The sequence below is a fragment of the Triturus cristatus genome, chromosome 11, assembly GCF_964204655.1.
Source record: "Triturus cristatus chromosome 11, aTriCri1.1, whole genome shotgun sequence".
NCBI lineage: Eukaryota > Metazoa > Chordata > Amphibia > Caudata > Salamandridae > Triturus > Triturus cristatus.
Window position 1 is genome coordinate 532,223,207 of NC_140594.1, and position 23,637 is coordinate 532,246,843.

The window sequence follows — 23,637 nt, forward strand, 5'->3', positions numbered from 1 at the left end:
ATAGCATGCGCTGCTCGACATCTGTGGAAGTGAGGAGCCGTACATTTTGTGTAAACTGACAATGGTGAGATACGCCCTGAGTAATATGTTCTGTTGGACATATTGGAACTTGGAGTTCTGCAAATGTTTGCGTGGTTATTAAAGGACTTTATACCACTCCTTTGCTGTGAATTCACGTCCCAGATCCACTTCCCAACATCCGTTTGTTGCTAAAAAGGGATTGCCGGGGCTAGGAGCCAGTGCCTTGGCAGGCCACGTGACAAGTCGGCGTCCACTGCCCATTGTGTGTAGCAAATGGACCACCGGGTGATGTTCTGTGCCCGTTCTGTGCCCATTATGTGCCATAAGCGGGCTAGATCAGCCACCAAAGTCCCATGTGCTAGGAAGTGTCCCACTGGGAGATTATGTTAGTCTTGCAATTGAGCAAATGGCATCGGTGTACCGTCATGGAATAGATCCCCAACTGTTTCCACTCCTGCATCAGCCCTTGGACTAACATCCTCCTGCCTAATATGTGTGCAGAAGGTCGGAATTGTGTCTAGTCATATTTCAAGAATGTATGGAGTAAGGCCTGCCATAAGACATAAGCCCCGCTTAACTTAGCTTGTAACTGTTATAGGCCATGCACTTTAAGGAGTGAGCCCCTGTGGGAAGACGCACTTGGGGGAGCAGCGCTGGGCCTGCAATTTCTCTTACCATAGTCACCGGCATGGGGCCAACTTCCACTGACTGCCGACCTGCTAGCCATCATGACGGCCATTGAGGCTACACTGCCAAATAATTTTCAAAATTCGGTGCCCTAACCCCCTCCCCCTCTTCCCCCTTATCCGGTGGTAGCAGCAAATTATACAGTGCTACTCTCCTCCTGCTTTTGTTTCAGAAGGAACTGGCAGAAGAGCTGCATGCAGGGTGTGAAAGGTGGTTCTTGGAATATGAACAGGGAGGTTATAAAAAAAAAAAATTACAGTAACCGAGGCAACATCACCATTTAAGCAAGGGCTACTCACCACAGAACTGACAACGGTAAAGTGCACCACCACTGCATTTGGAGACGGAGGGATGAGATGGCGCGTGTGTGGTTGCCATCTATGACATCTTGTATGTCGTGATAAATGCGTACGCCTAGATAATGAAAGGAGTGGGGTTCCCATGACAAAGTGTGGGAGTCAACCTGCATCGACAGGGGGGGGGGGGTGCGGGGGATATTCCAGCCTCAATGGGAAGACACATGATTTAGCCCAACTAACAGCAAGGCCTGAGGCCATGTGAAAGTCCAAGAGGATCTCTGCAATTTCCGCAGTACCTTCATGGATGTCACAAGTACATCGTTTGCATATAGGGATGCTACATGCTGTTCATCAGGCAAATGTATGCCCCAAGCTGTACCTCGTAGGCACAGCTTATGGGCCAGTGGCTCCATTGCCAGGACGAACAGTAGTAAATAGAGAGGGCATCCCCGTCGGGCTCCCCGGCTCACCAAGAGAAGCTGTGATATTACGCACCCTATCTTAATGCAGGCAGTGGGAGCAGTACAGACAAGGTGAGTGAGCCTCAGAATCGAGCCATTTTAGCCAAATCTGGCCAGTACAGAAAATAAGTATGTCCATTCCACTGTGCTCAATGCCTTTTCAAGTTCCAACACATGTGGCCAACAATGTGAGGCTATCTCCATCACCCTATGACCAGCGAATGATGTGAGTGGTGGATCTCCCAGGTACAAAGCCATTTTGGTCCCTGTGCACCAGCTGGAGTAAATGTTCCATTAACCTACAGGCTATAATTTCACTGAGCAGCTTATAGTCCGTCCCAAACATCGAGAGCGAATGGTAAGAGGTTACCTCCAATGGGTCTCTGTTCGACTCAGGCAAGGACACTAATAATGATTCACAAAATGTAGGTGGGAAACAACCCTCCTCAAGAGGAGCCTGATAGAGATCTAGCAGTTTCGGGCCACGAGAATTTGGTAAGCTCTGTAAAACTTGATAGGAAGGCAGTCGAAGGCTGACAGCTGTCCTGATCTTTTGGATGGTCAATGGGGCATCCAATTCTTCCCTCTCCAGGGGATTGAGGTGAGGGAGTTCAACATCCGTGAGGAAGTCATCAACATAAGGTTGTTTGTCTAAAGGAAGGGGGCCATCATTTAGTGCCCCGTCGAGGGTAGTAAAGGCAGTGTGTATGTCTCATCGGGAGGTCAATAGTTGGGGTGCTGTGTCCCCAAGCATGGTGATGGGCGATTTGGGTTCTCCATTCTAAACATAATCATTGTGCTGGAAAATTCCCAAGGATTTATGGCCTGGACTTTGACTCACTGAAATCAGTGTCAGTTCATTAATCCTTGGCATCGGGGCTGCCTTGCACGTCTTATGTCCGTGGCCCTTCAGTTCCGACGGATCTTTATGGTGTCTTACCTTCTCGTTCTGTTTCGGATCCTTTGCCTTCTTCTCGGTGTGGAGTTTTTCGGAGTCCCCCTCTAGGACCTTGACATCCGGATCCCTAGTGCGTCGACTCCGCTGGTGCTCCATGTTCTTCCTCGCGGCTAGAGAAACCCAGGTCTCTCAGGGAGGTTTTCTTCATTGCTTGCGACATTGTGGCATAGTGGGCCTGTCTTTGATATTGGCGTGACCTTAGCGTCTTTGGCAGGAACGCTGTGCAGGCCTTACAGTCCTCGTCCTGGTGATATTCGGGCAGGCAAAGGTTGCAGACATCGTGTGGGTCGTGTTGAGCGTATTTGTGGTGGCTCTTGGGGCAGAATTTGAAGGGGGTATTCTCCATGACCCCTAACTCGCCATTTGTGGACCGGAGTGGTCCTCTGGTGTTAAACCGAAGCTCTGCCCCTGCCTCCGGTTACGTCATCGATGATTGATGATATTTCTCGGCAATCTTCTTCTTTTTCCAAGTTTTTGGGGAAAATTCGAAACCTTCAAGGGTTCCCGTCTTGCTTCCAGACCCAATGGCGGAAAAAAAATCTGGAGATGGCCACCATGCACGTTTCCCTCCAGGATACCGTCTGACGTCACTCAGGGAACATACCGGGCACCAAATGGTGGTCGACTGCGACCAAAACAAGAAAAAAAAAAAAAAGAAATGACAATTCCGGACCCAACCACTAGATGGCGAATGATGCGCACCATGTGAATCCAGAAAAGGATTCACGCTGCAAAACTTGTATTTCTAGGCATCTCTCCATCCTAACCTCATGAAGTTCTGCCATACTGCCTTGGTAGAAGTCATTGGGTAATCTTGTCTGGTATCCTACCCCAACTGGGAATAGTTCACACATTCTCTTGAAATTGCATCCATGGACCCCAAATTGTAGGGAATTTCAGCAGGCATCCCCAGGCTTCATTTACTGTTTTCTCTGCCTGAATACACCACTCCATATTCATGATCCATTGTTCAAGAGTTCGGGCACACTAGCTTTTCAAAGTCTCACACTGTTCTCTTGCCACCATTAGTGCTATATTACAAAACAGTTGAGAGCAATTTGGTAATGTAGTTTCCCTCCATATCCCAGCAACGCTAAGTGTGCATTTAGGCCTATTTTCCTCCCAGTTATCCCAGTGATCTGCTGGCCAACTACTGACCAAAATCATAGCAGTTGCAGACAACTCCAGAGTGTGTCAACTAGTGTGCCAACCGTACAGCAGCCCCATAGGCACTGTCATTTTCTCCTCCTAACCATTTTTAGCAAGCGGGTCTCTGTGTAGAATTTTTGATTCACTAACCGAAACCCGGCTCCGATTGCCACCTTTCTTAGACACTTAAATGCCCCTTGACAGTCTTCCTCAGTCTTACTTCACTAGTATCCAAGGGTGTCCGGTGCCCCCAAGCTATTATTTATGAGTAGGGCTTCTGGTTTTATGTTTTTTTTTTTTTTCCATTTCCGTCTGTATTGATACATATTTATTTTGTTGTCATCTTATTGGTATTTATTTTGTGTTTAGTGAACAGATGAGGTGATTAAATGCATATTTCTGCATTTATTTAACAGATAAACGTGCACTTATACTTTGAGGCCTGCCCCATTTTAGCACATTACACACAGCCAAAAATAATAAACCCACATGAAAAAATGAAGCAAATTGCATTCAGCTTTTTAACTCCCCGTGCTGCCAATATGTACAGCTATTGGTCTGAAAGTCCTTAATCTCAGCATGGAAAGTCACATGAAGCCAGATTATCAGTATTTTTCTGCTTTTTAAAATAAATACCGACAGGAAACACAATGTTTTTCAGTCTGTATTTATCTGCATAAATCAGTAAAACCCGAAAACAGGGAGTCCTATTTATGAGTGTCTTGTATATTAGCAACATGCCATGTTCGTTTAGGGGAACTACCAGCACCCTGTATTCTAGTGGTGACACATCTTGAACCTCTTGGAGTCTATCTTTATATTCAGTCACTGCGTTTTTAATATGAAGTAATTAGTATCTCTGGTTATCTGCTAATTCCAACTGATTTTGTAATTCCTCAAACAAGAGTCTGTGCTCTCCATAGGTTTCCCAATTTAGAGATAGATACCCAAGAGATGCCGTTTTCTGAAACCCTCAAGCTTGTTCAAATATGTCAATATACTGGAGTCCCACACCGACACCTCTAGAGTGAGGTTCCTGTCCTAGCCGGTCTTCTGACCAGCCCTCTGCCATCTTTGGTTACAGTTGCAGTCAGAGAGGGCCTTAAGCCTGGTTTCTGCCCACTATAATGCCTTGGTTTTCCCTTAGTTCCCTAGCTCTCCTATCAACACTCAGTAGTACAACTTCAGGTCTAGAAGGATGATTTCACCCTTGTAAGGGCTCCAGGTCAGGTTTAAATTACTTCCACCTCAAAACAGCTATCTAGTCACATTGTCTACTCTGGAAAACCGGTTTCAAATCACATTTAAGGAATGTACATGAATCTGAGTAGTGTAATCATATTGCATAGTGTGGCTCCGCCTAATAGCACAATTACAAGTTCTCCAGTGCCCCACACATTGATTTCTTTTTCCTCTAGAATTCTTACCAAGTTGTGTCACATAGATCCCTCTGGATCTTTATTATATACATTCTTACATATTGAAACCAATCTCTTGCCCATTATAGTGCTGAAAGCCGCCAAGTCGTAAGGGGAAACACCAGCAAGTTATATCAATTTGAAAACACACCTGAGTTCTGGTGCTTGATCGTTCTGTGCTTGTCAGGTAGAGAGGGAGAGCAGCTGCTTATAGGGAAATAATGTCCCCTCCAGCCTGGGTTTCTGGATCAGGAAGTCTCCCCTTACCCAATTTGCCAGGTGTTCTATTGCCAATGTAAATGGGAGGGGAGAGGGGGGAGCGAGAAGGGACAATACGGTCTAGAAACCTGGCTCGGCCTAAACTCTTTTTTCAAATAGTAACATTACTGTGACTCTTGGGAGATGTTTGGTATATATGGACATGACCCATGACAGGAATACAGGGCCACACCATATTTTCACCATAACCTCCTATATGAGCAGTCCTTCTAGTGAATCAAGTTACTTTTTTGGCATTTAGTGCCAATAGCACTGCTGGATCTTGCACTGTGTCCAATCTAGCCAGACATCCATGTAGATGGGGGAGGTTGTGGCTCGTAGATCTATGGGGCATAAATCCGGACTGGTCTATGGCGATTAGTTTAGCTATTACATGGAGAAAGCGATTAGCCAGAAATTTCGCCAACATCTTGGCCTTGTTGTTAAGCAGTGAGATAAGTTTATATAAGGTGCATTCCTCCAGTGGTTTACCTTGGTTAGCAATAAGTAATACGGCAGCCGTTTTAAGGTCTCCCTGTAGGCTCCCTTCATTCCTGGAGTTAAACATGAAATTGATTGATCCCCAAGCTTATTACTCAGACACCTAAATACCTTCATTAGTAGGCCATTGGAACCTCGCATTTTTCCCCACTCGTGATTGGCTTTATTCCTTCAGTGATTACCTAAACTTCTGTTTTTTGATATAGCAACTCTCCATCTCCCCACGGTATGGAAACAGTTGTGTTATCTGTAAGAAATGTTCTCAGATTTGCAATGGAGCCTCTCAGTCTTGACTTATCTAACTGTTCCAGGTAATCCACAAATTCCTGACCCATTTCCACAGCCCATTCCACCATGTTACCGGAATACTTTACGACCCTATTGACTCTTATCGGGCTCTCCTGACTTTGCGCCAGCCAGGCTAAAAACTAACCTTTATTGCCACCTTCATTTAGCCTGTGCTACTTCGACCAGTAATGCAACCTCACCTCCTCCTCCACTAGCCATCTGTATGCATTTTTCACCAATGATATCTAGTGGGACAGGTTAGCACCTACTATAGGGCCATCTGGAGTTCTAGTTCATGCTCTTTCTTTTTCCTCTTTCCACGAAGATGGATAGGAGCAGCCAGCTCATGACAATTTTATATACCTCCCACACAGTCACTCCTGAAACTCTCAATCCTTCATTTATTGGTGGCAGAGGTCTGTCAATTGTATCAAATATTTTCTAGTATCTCAGTCCTTTAAAACCTAGGCATCAAGTCTCCACCCCATCGGTTTCCTAACTCAAAATTTCCAGCTTTGCTTATAGTGTGTGGCGAGTTGTCCAATATCCCACTAGATAAAAATATATGTATCCTTGTATCTCTCGTTTTTTTGTAGACCGCATGAGGATGTAGTTAAGTCTGGTGAGTGACTTAATACAAATACAGACATACAAGTATTGTGGGATGGACCTCCCTCCAGGTGTCCATCAGCCCCACTAATCTTTTAAAACAGAGTAATTGCCTATCCTATCTGCACATTTATTTGTATTAACTATCCAGCTTGCCCTGCAATGTTCAATGCAGCGCCCCCCCCTCAGTCCCATGACAAGGAGTGTATCCAGTTTCCTAGCTATTCCAGCATAACTGTTTGCACTCACAGAAGAAACTACAGAGAGGCCACCATGATCTTCTCTCCATTGTCATTGCCCGCTTACTGCCAACACAGCACCAACCTGGGTTTGTTCAAGTCCCACATAGGGTCAATGAAAGCATTCATTTTCCGTGCCTTAATCCTGACCCTTCAAGGACCCGATGTGAACCTCAAATGTGCCAGGACCTTGAATATTCCTTGTCCCAGGAATCCCCAGTTACTATCCAGGCTTTTCCTCTGAGCTTTCAACATAAGCAGTGTGGCCATTATCCACACTGTGTGTATTCCTCTCATTTTTAACAAGTGCCTCCCATCCCCGTGTACCTGACAATACAATTGTGTCTGCCTATCCACAATCCCTGGTCCCCTCCATGCAGTCAATCACCCTTAAAGAGTTTAAAACTACAAGCTTCCCCAAACCTAAGGCCCCTGTCACTCTCCATGTCTAACTTTAAAACGTTATGCTCTTACAACAGCGTTCACAGTTCTCTCTTCCAGTCTTCTGGAGAGAAGCGAGGATTCTACTTTGTGCAGTGTTATTCTCCCACTTGAGTTTCTGCCTGTATTCTTTGCCTAGGTTTAGTCCAGCTCAATTCTTTAGAGCTGGCGTAGCTCTGTTTCAGCACTGTCCTCCAAGTCCACAGACACCCCTGGTGTCTCGCTGGTCTCATATCCTTCCTTGGTATCTTCTCATCTTGTCCTCTGCTTTGCACGTTGTTTCTTGTTTCAAACTCACTGCCATCCTCGAGTCTCACATGCCACCTCTGGCATAGTTAAGGATCAGGTTTTCCCTTCAGACAGGATGCTTAGCGTACCAGGACATATCATAATATACTGTAAAGCGTAGTTTCACTTTTGTGTTATTGAAGGACTATCTTTTTTATTGCACTTCTTGGGCATACTCCACGAACATCATGATGGTTTTGTTTTCTGAATGGACCTGCCTTGATGAGTTGCCCTTATTGCATCGTGGTTGCTAAAGTTGAGAACGCAGGCAATGATGTGCTTTAGCTCACGCCCGGCTTTGGTGGCATTCCAGAGATGCAATTGGTCCTTTTGATAGTAAAGCAGGTAGAAAGGTCTTCTTGCTTAAGCATATTCTTTATGAAAGAATCAACAAACCATTCTGCTGACAGATCCTCTGCCCATTGAGGGAGTCTCACCAAACAAATGTTGTTAGACCTGGGCCGCCCCTTTGCATTCTCAGCCCTTACATGCAACTGCTGGGCGGCTTCCATGCAGTAGTTGATCTCAGCTTTCTGTTCTTTAATAAATTCTGGAGTGTTCTTCCATTGAATGTTTGTTGGAAAATGGCCCTCTCTGAAGGGTCACCCAAAACGTTTTGCCTTCCTCCTCCTCTTTTGCTGAATTATTTTTGTTAATTATAAAGGAACAGTGGTCCCTTTCAACACAGGTAAGTACAACAAATGCACACAGAGGTATAATAAAGACTGTGCCATGTAATGCTTATGGGAAAATAACAATTTAATTTTAAATACAAGAAACAACAATAAAACAAAGGAAAGTGGGGTACTGACAAGAGATGGGGTTAGAAAAACTCAGGCATAAGGAAACAAACATGGCTAAAGTACAAATAATAGTTAGGCAAAAGAACATAGTAAAAACATCATTGCACCAATATATAATGATTATATTGAACAAATTCAGTATCGAGGTGCTAGAGTAGACGGCGTTTCGATCCCACAGAAAACTGTGGTACCATCATCAGGACATAGAGATGTATTGCCTGAGGAGAACGTCTGTTGAAATGAGGAATAAAGAAAAAGGAGGAAGGGGAGAAAAACAGACAATAAGTAAAGAAAAAATATATGAGGGAGCATTACGAGTGAGGCCTGAAGTGCACCATGCTGGGAAGTGCCTATGGTTAGGATAGTCAATTGGGATGTCGAATCCCAGGTGTAGTGATCAATTAACAATAATTTATATCAGTGAGTTGGGTTTTAATCCGGTGAGTATTCAAGGAGGAGGCCACTGACCTTCTCAGCAAGGGGCAATGAGGTGTTTAGCCTGGAATCCTGGATAAGAGGTCGTTGGTAAGCAACATGAAGTTGAAAGAGGGCCCATGGCAGAACCAGCATCCAATGCCAGAATTGGTTGGAGATATTACAGTCAAAAGGAGAGGTCCTATGGATGCCCCAAATAGTCCAGACTGTGTGAGCTTTGCAAGTCTGTGAAAGAAGGCAATGGTGAAGTCAGAGGAAGGAGTACAAAATGTGCAGTGACGCTATCGGAGGTGGGAGGGGATGTGATTACCACAAGATAGAAGACGGGCAGTTAGGCTGCTAACTGGCTAACGTAATTCAATGAGGCACAACGACCTATAGTAAAGAATGAAACGAAGGTCAGGACCAGCCACCTATAAAAACGGTCCTGCTGTTAGATCAGAAAGTTAGGATGGTTACCAGTCGGGAAATAGTTGGAGATAATACAGTCAAAAGGAGGGGTCCACGGGATGCCCCAAATAGTCAAGACTGCATGCGCTTTGCAATCCTGTGAAGGAAGTCAATGGAAGGCAAGCAAAACCGTGCAGTGATGCGATCGGAGGGGGGGTGTGAATATCTCAAGATCGAAGATGGGCAGGTAAGCTGTTAGCCGGCAACCGGGAATCAATGAGGCACAGCAACCTATAGTGATGAATAAACCCAAGGTCAGGACTAGCCAAATAGAAAAATGGTCCCGCTATTAGACCAGAAAGTGAGGACGCTTACCAGTTGGGTGATCAGGCAAGTCTGAACAGTTCAGATTTGGTGCGGTCCAGGAGAAAATGCCCACGGCTGGTAGTAACACTGCCCCAGTAATTATTTTTGTTGGCACAACTGTGAGACCTACTCCTCTCATTGGCTGGCATTGGGAATTTCTAAATACACTTTTAAGATGTAGTTCCCGATTAGAAAGGAGTAGCTACATCATGTTTTCTATCTTTAGAATGGTAAAGATGAATCCTCTTTAAGGGTAAAGTTGGATTTAACGTTACTATTTTAGAAATGCAACTTTTAGAAAGTGGACATTTCTCTGCTCTGTGTGCTTTGGAGCCTGTCTCCAATACAAGTCTGGAGTGGATGACAGCTACACCTTGTGCATTCCCTCTAGATTGCCACAAACAAAGGAAGGGTGGTTATGACAGAGAACTCATCTGCCTCTGGTAGCTCTAACTGGGCAGGAAGAGAGGGAGGAGGAGCTGACGCATCTGAATAGGCATTGCCTTATGTTCCCTACAAAGGGATGATTACTCCCCCCACCCCCCTAAAGTGGACCTGTGTACTTCAAAGGCCTGCTTTAAAGTCACCCCCCTTCAAAAGCACAACTGGTTGTAAGTATGGGGGCTCTGACCCTGCCAAGACAGTACACTAATGGACCCATGAAGAATTCTGCCAGGAGTAAAGACTGGTGGCTACAAGGATTGCCACTTTGCCTGACTGCTGCGCTGAAGAAACTGCTTTCTGTTTTGCTGAGCTGCCCTGTTGATCTCTGCCCTGCAGAGGACAAGGACTGGACCTATCTTGCGAACCCAGAGTGACTTCAAAGGCTTGCTGGCTTGTCCCCTGCTCTGAAGTCTCAGGGCCATCAAAGACTTCCTGTAACAGCACCTGGACTCTGCCATCTGTGAGTCCTGCCAAGTGGTGCCAATCCAGTCCTGGGCCCTTGAAAGGTGATTTCTGCTGTCCAAAATCCATCAGAATCAACACAGTGATGACACTGCGCCAACTGGAACCAATGCAGTGCCTTTTGATGCCAAGCCGATCCAAGGACATCCCTGCTTGGCTCGATGATGACACCGGACTCAACTGCGCGGTTCTCGGGTGATGCTTCGCATGCATAGTTAGGGGTTTGATGACGACATGGGACCCGACTGCGTGGTTAGACATAAATGTATTGACCCACATGCGTGAATCTAAACCGACACATCAAGTCTTCAACACGGACGCTTGCTCGATCCACGATACATTTTCATAGGGCCCTGCATGGGTCCTGCAGCCGGCCTGCCTTCCGTCATGGTTGGCCTGAACTTTGATTTACCCTGGTCCAGCACGACCTCAATTAACACCTAAGCGCTATTTGACTGTCTGCACTACTTTTTGATTTATTCTTTAAAAATTAGTAACGCCAGTTCTACTTATTGGACTTTTGTCATTTTTACTCCTAAAATAATATACAGGTTTCTAACGCTGTATGGAGCATTTTTGTGGTGCTTTCATAGTGTTACTGATTGTGTGTGCTGTGACAAATACATTGCCTATTTAGATAAGCCTGTCTGGTCTGTGCCAAGCTACCAGAGGGTGATCACAGGATATCTTTTAGTGTGTATCCAACATACCCAGACTAGGATTGTGGTCCCTACTTGGACAGGGTGCATACCTCCGACAACTAGAGACCCATTTTTTAATAGTGTTCAACCACCTCCACCCATGGTGATATTTTATTTTTTAAATCCAATGCCATCGTGTGCTCCAGGGCATCTTTGTCCTCTCACCACATGCAGCACTTACCTCAGTGATTGATTCTGATCCTCCCGGTCTTGTCTGTTTCCTTTACTTCGTTCTGTGGTGAGCTTGATCTGTCTTTTGAAAGTTCCCTATGGAAGTATTTTCCAATCTGTGTTATTGTACCATCTCCCAGACCATCCTAGCAGCTCTTGAGAGGAGGATTTGCCTCAGATTTGGTAGGCTACCCCTCAGGTGGTTCTATTATCACAGCATACATACACCGCAGTCTTTAAAAAGTTGATGCGGCTGATACTTTGCTGGACCAACCCCATTCCAGTACGAGGTCCTCAATTTACCATTCATGTCTGACCCGAGTGGGTATCTGCCACAACCAGGCTGATCCCTTCAACATTATGCAAACGGAAGGGGTCATGCTCCAGCTAGTCTCCACTTCAACCTGGTATGTTATTCTGGGTTGCCAGCCAGCCACTGTTGCTTTGTTTGGTACCCCTTCATGCCTACTTTTAGTGCACCCAACACAGTACCTGTACTGTCTCTTACTCCTGTAGTCCTTCAGTCACTCCAGCCAGGATCTACCTGCTGCCTCCTTAACAGCTCAGGGCTCGGTCACAGTAGGGCCACTGCACTGCCACATCACGGCTGCAATGTTGCGGAAGAGGAAGACTATCATCCACAGCTTGCTCCAAATGCTTCCTTAGCAAGCTCTGGAGCTACCAAATCACAATACTGCTCCCATGTACTCTTTGGGCACTTTGAGAGGCAGATGTGCTATATCCAAAGGATTTCTTCCAGATTAGTAGTCTTCCTGCAAGAGTTTTCTCCTAGGACGCCATCTTGCCACAGTGTGCAGACCACGCCTCCATAAAAACATTCATTCTGCAAGTGAAGGGCGGTCAACAAAAAATTTGCATGCTAACCTGTTGTTGTTCCCAAGTTACTTAATTTTCCACATTAAAGAATTTGCTTTCACAGGGTAAAGCAGGGTGGGTTGGCATTCACATTAACATTTTAATGGATTTAAGGTCTAACCATACTGTGACAAGTCTGGTAAACTCATGTTGGTATGTCCTGACCCAAATTTAAATGTGTTCGTTTTCCCCGCTCCCATGTCTGGTTGGTCCTCTGAGGCAATTAGAAACCCTTGAAACTGTATCTGTGTCATGGCCAAATACATCTACATGTAATCCGAGTGTCATGGAGCCACAGCTATCTCAGGCACAGTCGCAGACTTCGGGAGGCTATTTCTCCCCCACACAATTCAATGCCAATGGTACAATGTTTACCATATTAACATGCTCTTTTAAAATATTTGAGGTAGAGCAAAATGAAAGAAATATTCTACCAACCATATAAAGGCTTCAAAAACACTGACCTAGAATGAGAGGTACCCATTGAAAAATAATGCTATCATGTGGCACGCTATGTATCTACATACTATGAATAATCAAGGCTTCTGGTTTATTTTTCCAATTTGAACACTCAAAAATTCACATGTATGTAATGTATTTTCATTTGTAAAATGCACTAGTGAACCAACAGCAAACGTGGCAGGAGAAAAATATTGAGACAATGATTAATTTACTAATCACCTCCCATGTATGAATGAACTTTGGGGATTGCATAGCTCAGGTAATTGTTTTAAAAAACATGTCCGTCTGAACTGCACCAAAATCTTTAAAGTTAGTGCCGGATCCTACCTTCCATGGTACAATATATGAATTTTATGCCCCTATTGCTGACAATAAGAGTTTTAGAGCTCTTGTTTTGGAAATCTTGTTGCATTTTCTTTTTTTACTGTTTTTATTTTTAAACATTAGCCACCAGAGTAGCAATTGAATCATATCTGCAACAAGTTCATAATTTTTAGCAATAAGTGGTACATTCAAGAATACAGAGGTTACTTCGCGACAGTTTCTCGACTGGCACCCCTCCCCCAACCATGACCCAGCCCTGTAGCTTCGCCAGTTCCGGCAGTCTCCTCCCTTCCCACAACGGTGTTGCTTTGGTTAGTTTCTTGCCCCAGTTCATCTGTTTTTAGGTCTCGGCTAGTGAAGGCTGCGCTTGCGCAGTCTCGCTTGCGAGATTTAATGTTTTTTAGTTCGGGGCTTGAACCCGCCCCTCTTCTCCATTGGCTGGCTTCCTAAACAGAGGCCAGCCATTGGAGGAGAGGGGCGTCTGTCTGTTTAAGCCCCGTCTTTTTCGGATTCGGTGGCGTTTTTTTTACTTTCTTTCTCTCCTCGGGAATGTAAACATTCCAGCCAATGAAGAGAAAGAAAAACACGCCCCCGAATCTGAAAATGCCGCTGCGCTTCTCCGAGGCATTTCTGCTTGACCTCGGAGAAAGGCGGTGGTGTTCATGGCTCTCGCTGCCCAGGTGCGATCCAGACCGTTCGCCTGCAATACCACAGGGACTTTTTCTGGGGCCCACAAAGAACCCCACACGGGGTTACTTATAAATCTGCCACGCTCCCATGAACACTAACTCTATCTGCATCGAAGTTAGACTTAGCCAGTAAAAAAACACAAATTCTTCTCCACAAGGCAGCGCGATTCGCAAGGCGCCCAGCCGGGATTCGGCAAGACTGGCCGGGTATTGTTTAGACTTTGGGACGTACTGTAAAAACCAATTGGTGCCAATCTATTTTCAGCGATAAATTGATTCGCACTGTCGGGAGAAATGTGTGGCAAATCGAGGCAGCTAATCGGGCCCATTCAGCGCTTCTGGCGTGGCCTGTGCCGACTCGCGTGATGGGGTGACGATGCACGCTGAGCGCGAGCGGGCAGACTTCTTAAGAAGCGTCACATGATTGGCCCCTGACAGGGGAGGATGTGTCTGAAAATATGAATCACATGGTTTCAATAAACTAAGAGTGCAAAAAAGGATGATTTTCAACAGCTTCAAGAAAACATAAATGATGCACAGGCTGTTCCGCTGAAAATCCTTCTTTGCGTGAAGCACACTGGTTTAATGTTACACCTTTATGTAGCAGTTTATGTGGAACTCCACTCATAAAATTCGATCCTCCATTACATTTTTAATGAGTCTTCGGTATATCGATCAGTATTCGAAAAATGGCAAACTAGAAAGTTCAGGGATTGTGACGAGGAATAACTTTCCACTGAAATGTACAAAATTAGAGCATCACGAAGTGATGCTTGTGATAATAACGGACAGAGGTGAATCGTAAATATCTGCCAGTAAGAAGGCCTCCCCCCCTTAAGGCCTCTCATTTTGCAGCTAATACTCACTGCAGAAAGTGCAGGGAATCAGTGCACGATAATGTCAAGAGTGCGTGTCCCGTGATATCGCGAGTTACGGTTTAACCATAGAGACTATTTATGCTGTCTCTTGGGCAGTTCCAGGCTTTGTTGCCCACGCCCTGCCAATTTGGGAGACCCCTCACCTTGGGTGAGATCTAGTGGGAAGTTGACCTCACCGCTGGTAAATAAACAGGGAAAATAACTTTAGCTGGTGGGTAAAGCTAAAGACCATGTACGCACTTGTGTGCACGGAACAGTACTACGGTGGGACGTACCTAGCTTTCGTCACTTCGGTGCAGCCCCTGAGTGAGCTAATCCCACAGTTTGGAGGATTTGAGTAATGTGGCAGCGCACGGTGCGGGTGAATGTGTTACACTGTAAAGATGCTGTCCCTTTAAACACTCGACCCGTCAGCAGAACATTGAAGCAACCAAGACATTGCACGATTTCAGTTGTAATTTTGAAATAAACAGGCAGCATTTGAAGACCCTCAAGAGGGACGCAGAGAGGCAGACTCTCCTTGGAGCAGTAAGTACTTACAGAGCGCGGAAAGCAGGCAGCCTACCCCAGTGGGTGCAGAGTTTTCCCACAGCCGTGGCTCGTGCAAGCAGCGACTTGTGGCCTTACAGCCAGAACAGCGCTTTGGAGCTGGGGAAACAGTTCGATCCTCGGTGTCGTCTCAACATCCGGTGATTCTGGGCAAAATACTTCATCTCCCCATGCCTACCAAAAACGAATGTGTCCTTGTGTAACGTAACTGGCAGAACTTGAGACGACCCAGTCTGGAACGGGTTAACAACTGGTATGTTCAACACAAGTCCGAGGGTTTCCGCTCCCAGCCCTTAGCTCAAGAACCTCTGTGCATTCAGAGGCATCCGTTTGTTTTGGAGCACAGGGGCCTTATGCAATGTAAATAAATGCTGAGGTAGTGGGGGGGGGCTCTGTGTGTGTGGCTTTGTGTGTGTGGCTCTGTGTGTAGGTGCAAATGCAATAGTTCTCGCATTTGAGAGTGATTAAGCTATTGACATTGTAAATAACAATGCTGTTTCTTTAAATGTTTTAAAAACAAAAACATAAGCAAAAATAATGTCATGAGCAATGCCAATAGCTCTAACTTTAACAATGCCGAGACCATTGCATGGTAAATGCTTGTTTTGCTCCCTTCTAGGCTTCGATTGCCTTTTGCGTGGAGGGTATCGAGCATCTTACCACGGCGTCCCCATAAAAATAATGAAGACAGGAGGACCTTCGAAACTGGAGTCTCTCGAGGGCCTATGTAGAGTGGTCACCTGGAGCATGGCACCATTCATTAATAACTACTAGGTGTGCCACTCGATAATATGCTTGAATGTCTGGCAACGGGATTCCCCTGTTGTATTGGCTACGTTGTAGTGTTTGCAGTGCCACCCTAGAGTGGCCTCCATCCCATAGAAGTGTGCGCAATTCACTGTTAATTATCTTAAAGATATCGTCCAGAATCTTGTGATATTTGTTTTGGAGTGTGTATAATAGTTTGTAAAGTGTTATCATTTTGTACATGGCTGCTCTTCCTAGTATTGTCAGGGGGAGTCGTCTCCATCTAGTCACATCGTTTCTAAATTCCGCCAGTACTTGTTTAATGTTACGGGTAAGGTAGTCAGTCATTTGTCGAGATGAACTATCCCAGGTATTTAAAACCCTCTGTGGTAATATGCAAGTGTTCTGGTATTATGTATGCATCCCTAGGGCCTCCGACAGGGTACAGATTAGATTTCCCCCAGTTAATATTGTATCCGGAGTGCTTACCATCATCCCCGTCTAGTTGAAATATCAAGGGAAGTGTAGTATCAGGGTTGGTGACATATAGCAGAATATTTTCGGCGTACAGGGAGATCCATTCATCTACCAACTGTCCTCCAGTGTCTTGGAAACCACTGAGCCCTGTATCTGCCCTAATTTGGCATGCTAGCAGTTCCAGGATCAATGCGAAAAGCAGGGGAGAGAGGGGGCAGCCCTGGCGGTTTCCTCTTTGGATAGGAAAGTCGGCCGATGTTACACCATTAACTAACTCAGGCTCTAGGTTGAGTATAGAGTAGTTCCAGCCATGTCATGAATACTTGCCCAAACCCAAATTTCACGAGGACGCAACTCATGAAAGGCCGATGAACAGTGATGAAGGCCTTTACTGAGTCCAGAGACAGCAGCATTTGTTCGGAAGCCCTGTCTTTTACTGTATCCAGCAAGTTGGCCAGTCGGCCGAGATTGACCAGATTGGTCTCGATGGACCAAGGATACGATTACAGTGATGAGCTGCGTCGCCAGAATAGAAGCCAGGATCTTCGCTTCAATGTATAGGAGCGAGATTGGGCGATAAGATCGGCAGCATTCTGGAGGTTTGCCTGGCTTTGGTATCACTACCACTGTGGCTTGAGGGAGATCTGGTGGTAAAGTCCACTCTTTCCTTAGCGCCTGGAACAACTTTAGGAGATTAGGAGCCAGCAACCAAATGTTTTGTTTAAAGAACTCTGACGGAAGTCCATTTGGCCCTAGGGTTTTCCCCACTTGTTGTTCATTTATGGCTTCCTGCACTTCGGTTAAAGTGGCTTCTGCCTCCAGAGCTTCCTTTTCATCTTGTATTAAGATGGAAGTCGTTATGCCATTAAGGTAGGACATTATCTGTGTGGAATCTGCTAGGGGTCTAGCTTCATTTAACTCTGTGTAGTGCAGTGGTGTGTTGTGATGCCTGCTCTTGTATTTGGGACACCCAGCTCGTCTCCCTTTCTCTTCTGCCCAGCCAGACATCTCCCTGCCCGGTCTCCTGCTTCATAGAGTCTATGGTGTGTGGCCTGGATTTGCTTCTGTACCTCCCTCTCAGTCAGGTCACGAAGTTCCCTATGCGGTATTGCCAGCTGCCTTACGTTGGCAGCCTCAGTTTCTAGAGTTATGTTACTTTCTAGCACCAGGAGCCTATCTTCTAATATTTCTATTAGTTGGGTTTCTTCTCTGCGTTTGTGCGCTATAGCATCCTGTATTTTACCCCGAAGTACTGCCTTATAGGCATCCCATAGAGTTGTATGTGAGGTCACTGACCCCTCGTTCTCTTGGAAATATGTCTTTGTTTCCGTTCAAATTATTCCCCTGATGGATTTGTCACGGAGCTCCCAAGCATTTAATCTCCTGTCCGTTCTTTGTCTGTTACTCTTGCCCCCCACTGTCAACCAGAAGGGGTGAATGGTCTGATATGCCCCTCACCAGGTATGCTACCTTATCTACTGTTCGTATTTTCCCTGCCGGGGCAAATAAATAATCTAATCCGGAAAAAACTTTATGCGCTGCAGAAAAATAGGAATAAAGTGAGCTCTAATGGGTGGTGTTGCCGCCAGAGGTCAGTGAGTCAACAAAATCCGTCAACGGGGTGGTAACATGCTGTCCCCTGGCAATTTGTGTTTGATTTATAGCTGGGTCGATCACATCATTAAAATCGCCTCTAATAAGATGTGTGGGTGCGTCTGATTCTAATAATATCTATAGAATAGGGTTTGTTTGTAGGCGTGGTGGGACATAAACGCTGATTAATGGGAGTTCGTGTCTTCCTCAGAACTCCTGGAGAGCGACAAAAGTCCTATTGGGATAGGTCCAGGTCTTAGCTGTCCGGAAGGGCGGGGCTTATTTTTTTTACTAGAATTGCGACCCCGCGCGCCCCTAGGGAGAATCCCGCCTGAGCGAGGGTAGTGTTGGTCCCCCTTCCAATGAAGGCGCATTGTGTACTCTTCAGATGTGTTTCCTGTAGTAGAACGATATCTGGCTTAAGTCTCCCAAGTTACCTAGTGACTAACCCCCTTTTAATTTTACTGCCCAACCCATTAAATCTTGTTACATTTCCATGAACCATATATTATAGGTGGAGATTTTAATTGTGCTATGAACTTTAGCTCATGTTGCTCAGTCCAGCACAAAATAAGAGCAAAGCATACATGTAAAACCTTGGCTTTAATCGGGACTTGGTGCAAGTAACACACAAGCAGTAGCTCTATATATATTCATTACTTTGTGATCCACAAACAATATACCCGAACTGTACCTTGCACAGGATGCCCAGTCTACTCCTGCTCAGATGTGGCACAGTACTTACAAGACACATAATGGAAAGAAGTACAATCCTCACACCATGTAAATAATGATAAAATATTGGCCATTGATGAGGTCCACTCAATGTTTGGCACTATACTATGCACTTATACTTTGTTTTTTAATGCTGAAAGGGTGTTAGTGTTACTATATATAGAAAAGGTGGCTGAAAAGGTAGATTCTAGCAGTGATAAATATAATATATCACAATTCAGTCCATTACATTGTTGATATACTTCTTCAATAATATTCACTAATGAACTCATCTGAAAAGTCAAATAAATCAAATGACACAAATACAACGAATGAGAAACATAAACAATCTGTATCAAATAAATCTCCCTACTTACCACTGTGCATCCATTATACAAATTATGTTGATCTTTGTGAGCATGAGCACAAAAGTCCATGCAAGCAGTCACTCCTGCAAAGGGGCGCCCTTCTTTCAGACCCAAACGGCAGTCTATCGCGGCCTCTTCGCTTTTAACCTGAGGGAGGAAATCAAGATTAAATCTGTAGAAATCATGGGTTTATTACTCCAAACCGACATGAACAAGGAGAAATATCATGGTAAGTGTTGTGTACTATAAACATGAATATTTTATGGGAATTCAATTGTTACTTACCTGTTGGAGCAGTTTTGCAGCTTGAAGACTTTCTGGATTCACACGTTGTGCATGATTTCCGTCATTTAGTGTCTGGGTCCAGAATTGTCTTTAGTCTCTACCCACACCCCTCTTTTTTTTTTAATAGGGGAAGTAAGGGAATCGGTGGAAAGAAGTATGCAAATTTCCCTGACCACTATCAATAGGGCATTCAAAAAGGGATTGAAGTTTGGGTACTTGGATACTTGTGGTATTCCCCATCTGTTTAAGATTTGTTGCAGTACCTGTTGGTATAGATCCTACTCGTGAGACAAGCGGTTATGCCTGCTTTGTCGGTCTGCTTCGGTATTGTCCACCGCGGGCAGGTGGATTGTCCCTAATGTTATGCTCCTTTGTAATGGCCACATCTGTATCTACTGTGCTAGGGTGAATAGATTTTGTGATCTTGTCCCTCCATGTTTAAGTAGAACCTGATTGTAGTGCTATCCGTTCGAATCTGTACTACCTTCTCTTTGATTTGTGACTAGAAGGCTTTCAGGGCGAGAAGCACATGGAGTTCCAGGATTTTTGCGTGTTTTACTATACCCGCCTGAGATTGCTCATGTGTCCTCTCCATCCTGTGTGAGATGCATCCATTGTAATAGTCACAATGGGAGCTGGTTGTCTGAAAGGTATGCCTATTGTGATGTTCTTGCTGTTCAGCCATTGAAATTCTGTGTGTACTCTTTCTGTTACAACCACTAGATCTTTCCAAGTCCCAGTAATCTGTGATCAAGACTTTTGTAGCCATTCTTGGATTGGTATCATGCAGAGCCTGCAATTTGTTATCAATGGTATACATGATGCCATTAGACCCAGGATTTCCCCCATCGGGCTCTGTCTGAGCTTGCCCCTTCTGGTAAAGGCAAACTTACTTTGTTAGTGCCTGTACTATTTTGTACTGGCAAGACTTTCACCTGTTCAGAATCCAATGTTGTCACAGGTAAGTTGTTTCACCTTTCCAGATTTGTGGCAGATTCTTCTAGATTGACAGAGAATCAGAGTGTGTGCAATGTATCACTGTCTTGGTAATTGTCTTGCACTGGTAGTATGGCCTTGCCTCTATGAGCAAGTCATCCAGGTAGGGGTAGATGTGGATCCCTTTTCTTCTCAGGTGGGCTGTGATTGCTGCCAGGCATTTTGTGAATACACAGTGTGCTGATTTTATCCTGAAAGGCAACACTGTGAATGGGTAGTGGGTCTGGTATACTACAAATCTTATGAACTTTGAGTCTTACGTTCACTGGTATGCGCAGAAACAGGTCCTAGAGTTCAATTGCTGTCATGTAGTTTGACTTCCTTAGGAGCACATGTCCTACTGCAGCGAAGTCATTTGAAATGGTTGTGTTTTTATTTACCTTTTCATGGGCCTAAGATCCTGGATATGTCTTAGTGACAAGTCTGCGCCTTGGTTAGCAGGAAGTACACTGAGTAGACTAATTCTATTGCCTTCTTTTAAGTAGGTCTGCCACAACATTCTTAAGGTGCAGAATATCCTTGCAGTTTTGATGCCTCAATCATGGTTTTATGCTGGACGGCATTTTTATGAATTCTGCTCAATATCGGTTATCATTGGCAGATAATATGGAGTATACATTCATAATATGTAAAACCTTCCCATACCTTGCTGATTCGGTCCCTTAAAGGTGTTGTGTGGTGGTGTGCCCCATAGTAACTTGGCGGCATGAGCAGTTCCTCATGGTTCTGCTGCTCTTCTGTGAGTGTGTGGCTACAAAAGGGCTGCCTTTGTGTCCTGCGTACTGCCACTGTTGCAGTGTTGTGGCTTGGTTGCTGTTTGGCAAAAGAAGCATGGGATGTTGTTGGATGTTAACCCCTTGAGAAGACATTCCCCTACGAGGGGTGGCTTGTCTTCTGAACTAACTCAAACTGTGAGGTGCCCATAGATTTTGCAGAGGAACCTTTTTTTAATGATTTGGGGGGGGAGGGAGTCACTGTTGTTCCAAACAGCGATTCTCTCATGAAAGGTATATTGACCACGGTCACCTGCGCTTCCTGCTTTAAGCTAGACACCTTCAGCCAGGGGTGTCTCCTGAGCATGGCTCCTGTGCATAGGTACCTACTGGCGATGTCCGCAGCTTCCAGGGCTGACTTCAGACCAGTGTAACTTATTGTCTTCTCTGGGACTAGTGCCCTCTCTCTTTTCTGGTAGTGCTCAGGAGGCTGTTGGGAGGAGACTCTCCATTTCCTGCCACTGCTGGTGGGCATACCTTTTAAGAAGAGAGTTGGAATTTGCAATTTTCCACTGCACCATTGCTGACAATTACATATTCCTGCCCACTATGTCCGCCCACTTGCTCTCCCAGTCTAGTGGTGAGCCCACTGATGCTGGGGAGTTGTCTCTCTTGCGAGCTGTGGCTACGATAATGGAGTTCACTGGCACTAATCCTTTGATGGAGGCTAGACACATTGTGAGGCATTTGTATTTTGTTCTCCAAGCGTGGAGAAACCACCTTTGAGATTGAGCATAAGGAAGAACTGGTTCCTTCATTGAGTCAATAGCAACGGTTCCAGAAGAGAACACAATTACCCTTGTTCCTTTTCCTTCTTGATGCTGTGGATATCTGCAATAAGCTTCACCACAGCGTTGCACTCATTGAGGTTATCCGGTGGTGAGGGCCTCGTGGGGTACGAGTTGACACTCCTGTCAGCCGTTTGAAGGTTCAGCCTCGAAGACTCCCTCTTAGAACTGTCAATCATTGACTTTGTCATAGAAACCAAGGACCTCTTTCGCTGGTTCAAGAGCTGCCAACCATTGCAATTCTTGTTCCTTGGCTTTGGCCTTCTCTTCAGTTCAAGGTTCGACTTTGAGCTATGTATCCTTTTAGCGTTTGAGAGGAATTTTATATTCTTTCAAGGAGTTGTCAAACTTCTTCCTCTTGATGAGTGCGCCATTTTGGCTTCGAGGAGTTTTTTCTTTTTGACATCGAGAGCTTTCTTTTTGGCATTAGTGTAGAGAGCTGGTGCCCTCTTCCTCTGTGACAATATAGCCCTCTTTGGGGCCAGCTTCTCGCTCCTGTACTGTCAATCGCCTTTCCAAGTCAAGGCAGGTTCAAAGAGTTTCCCTCAAGTGGTATACTTTGGCTTGGGTCGTTGTTTTGTGACGTTCAAGGCAGAGGTAGGCTTCTTTATTTTGGAGTCTAACCCCTACGGCTCCATCCCAGATCTACTGGGTACCTTGTTTTTAGCTTTTGGTGTCCTTTGATAATTATTTCTTCAACACCTTTGCTCTCTCGATGTCTGTGATCTTGGTGCCTTAGACCTGTTGCTGTGCAAAACACTGCGTCATCGTCACTATTGGTGTCCTTCTTTGACTTGGGAGTGTGCTTCTGCACCATAGTATAGTGTGCCCACCCCTGCTTTTGTCCTACTTTAGGGGACTTCTTGTTGGAACTGCAAGCAGGCGATGCAAACATCCTTTGTGTGGTCCTGGGCAGGCACAAATTGCAGACCTGGTGTCTATCCTTCTGCGCTAGTTTGAAGTGGCATTTAGGGCAGAACCTGAAACGCGTATGCTCTATACCCTAACAGCATTCTCTGCATCACGCGGCAGTGTGCCTGTGGGGTTACCTCTGTCCTGCAGCTTTCACTTCAATACCTGTGGATCCCCTTTGGAGTTTGTTGGTGTTCCTCAGTGCCAGAAGGTTTTTTCTTATTGCTTTATATTTTGTGACATAAAAAGGCTTATTTTCCTCCAATCCATCCCAGAGCTAACTTCTCTGCATCCACCCCCAATGGCAGAAAAAAAGAATCTGAAGATGGAATGTGAGAAGTTGGCCTGGTATATGCTGTCCACTAATTATAGTGGGCACCCTGTACCAGTCCAAACAACCCCTTATTGATGATAGTTTAAAGACAACCTTTACTGAAAGCTATTCTAGTGGTAGCTATGGAGAGCAGCTTTCAGGCTAAGTCTTGAAGGAATGTAAAGCAGCTTATTTTACTAGTTCATAATCTCTTGAATGGCTAAATGAAAGACAACCACACCAGGTATATATATAAAATATATGTATTTATTTCTAAACACACCCTCCTAGACTCTTTATGAGGCTAGAGGTCAAAACACATAAGTTACACTTCAAATATCACAGTAATAAGCACAAATACACGTCAGTCCCTAGGGGCGAGCCAAACCATATACTAAAATTGTGGTACAAGAACCACTACTTAACTAGACACAAGGCCTAGAGCCTGTAGAATTGCTGGGACCCCAAGGAACCACACAAGGCAGTGACACTGGGGACCCACGG

The 23,637-nt window shown here is 45.1% G+C and overlaps 1 protein-coding gene across 3 annotated transcripts in view; it reads right to left on the reverse strand.

Annotated features, from left to right (window-relative positions):
• TET3 (tet methylcytosine dioxygenase 3) overlaps positions 1-23,637 on the reverse strand; it is a 289,713-nt gene that overhangs the window by 74,315 nt on the left and 191,761 nt on the right. For all 3 annotated transcript variants that reach the window (XM_085633448.1, XM_085633447.1, XM_085633449.1), the window contains one exon: positions 19,076-19,213. In XM_085633448.1, coding sequence (XP_085489574.1) covers positions 19,076-19,213 — 138 coding nt within the window. The remainder of the gene's footprint in view (positions 1-19,075; positions 19,214-23,637) is intronic.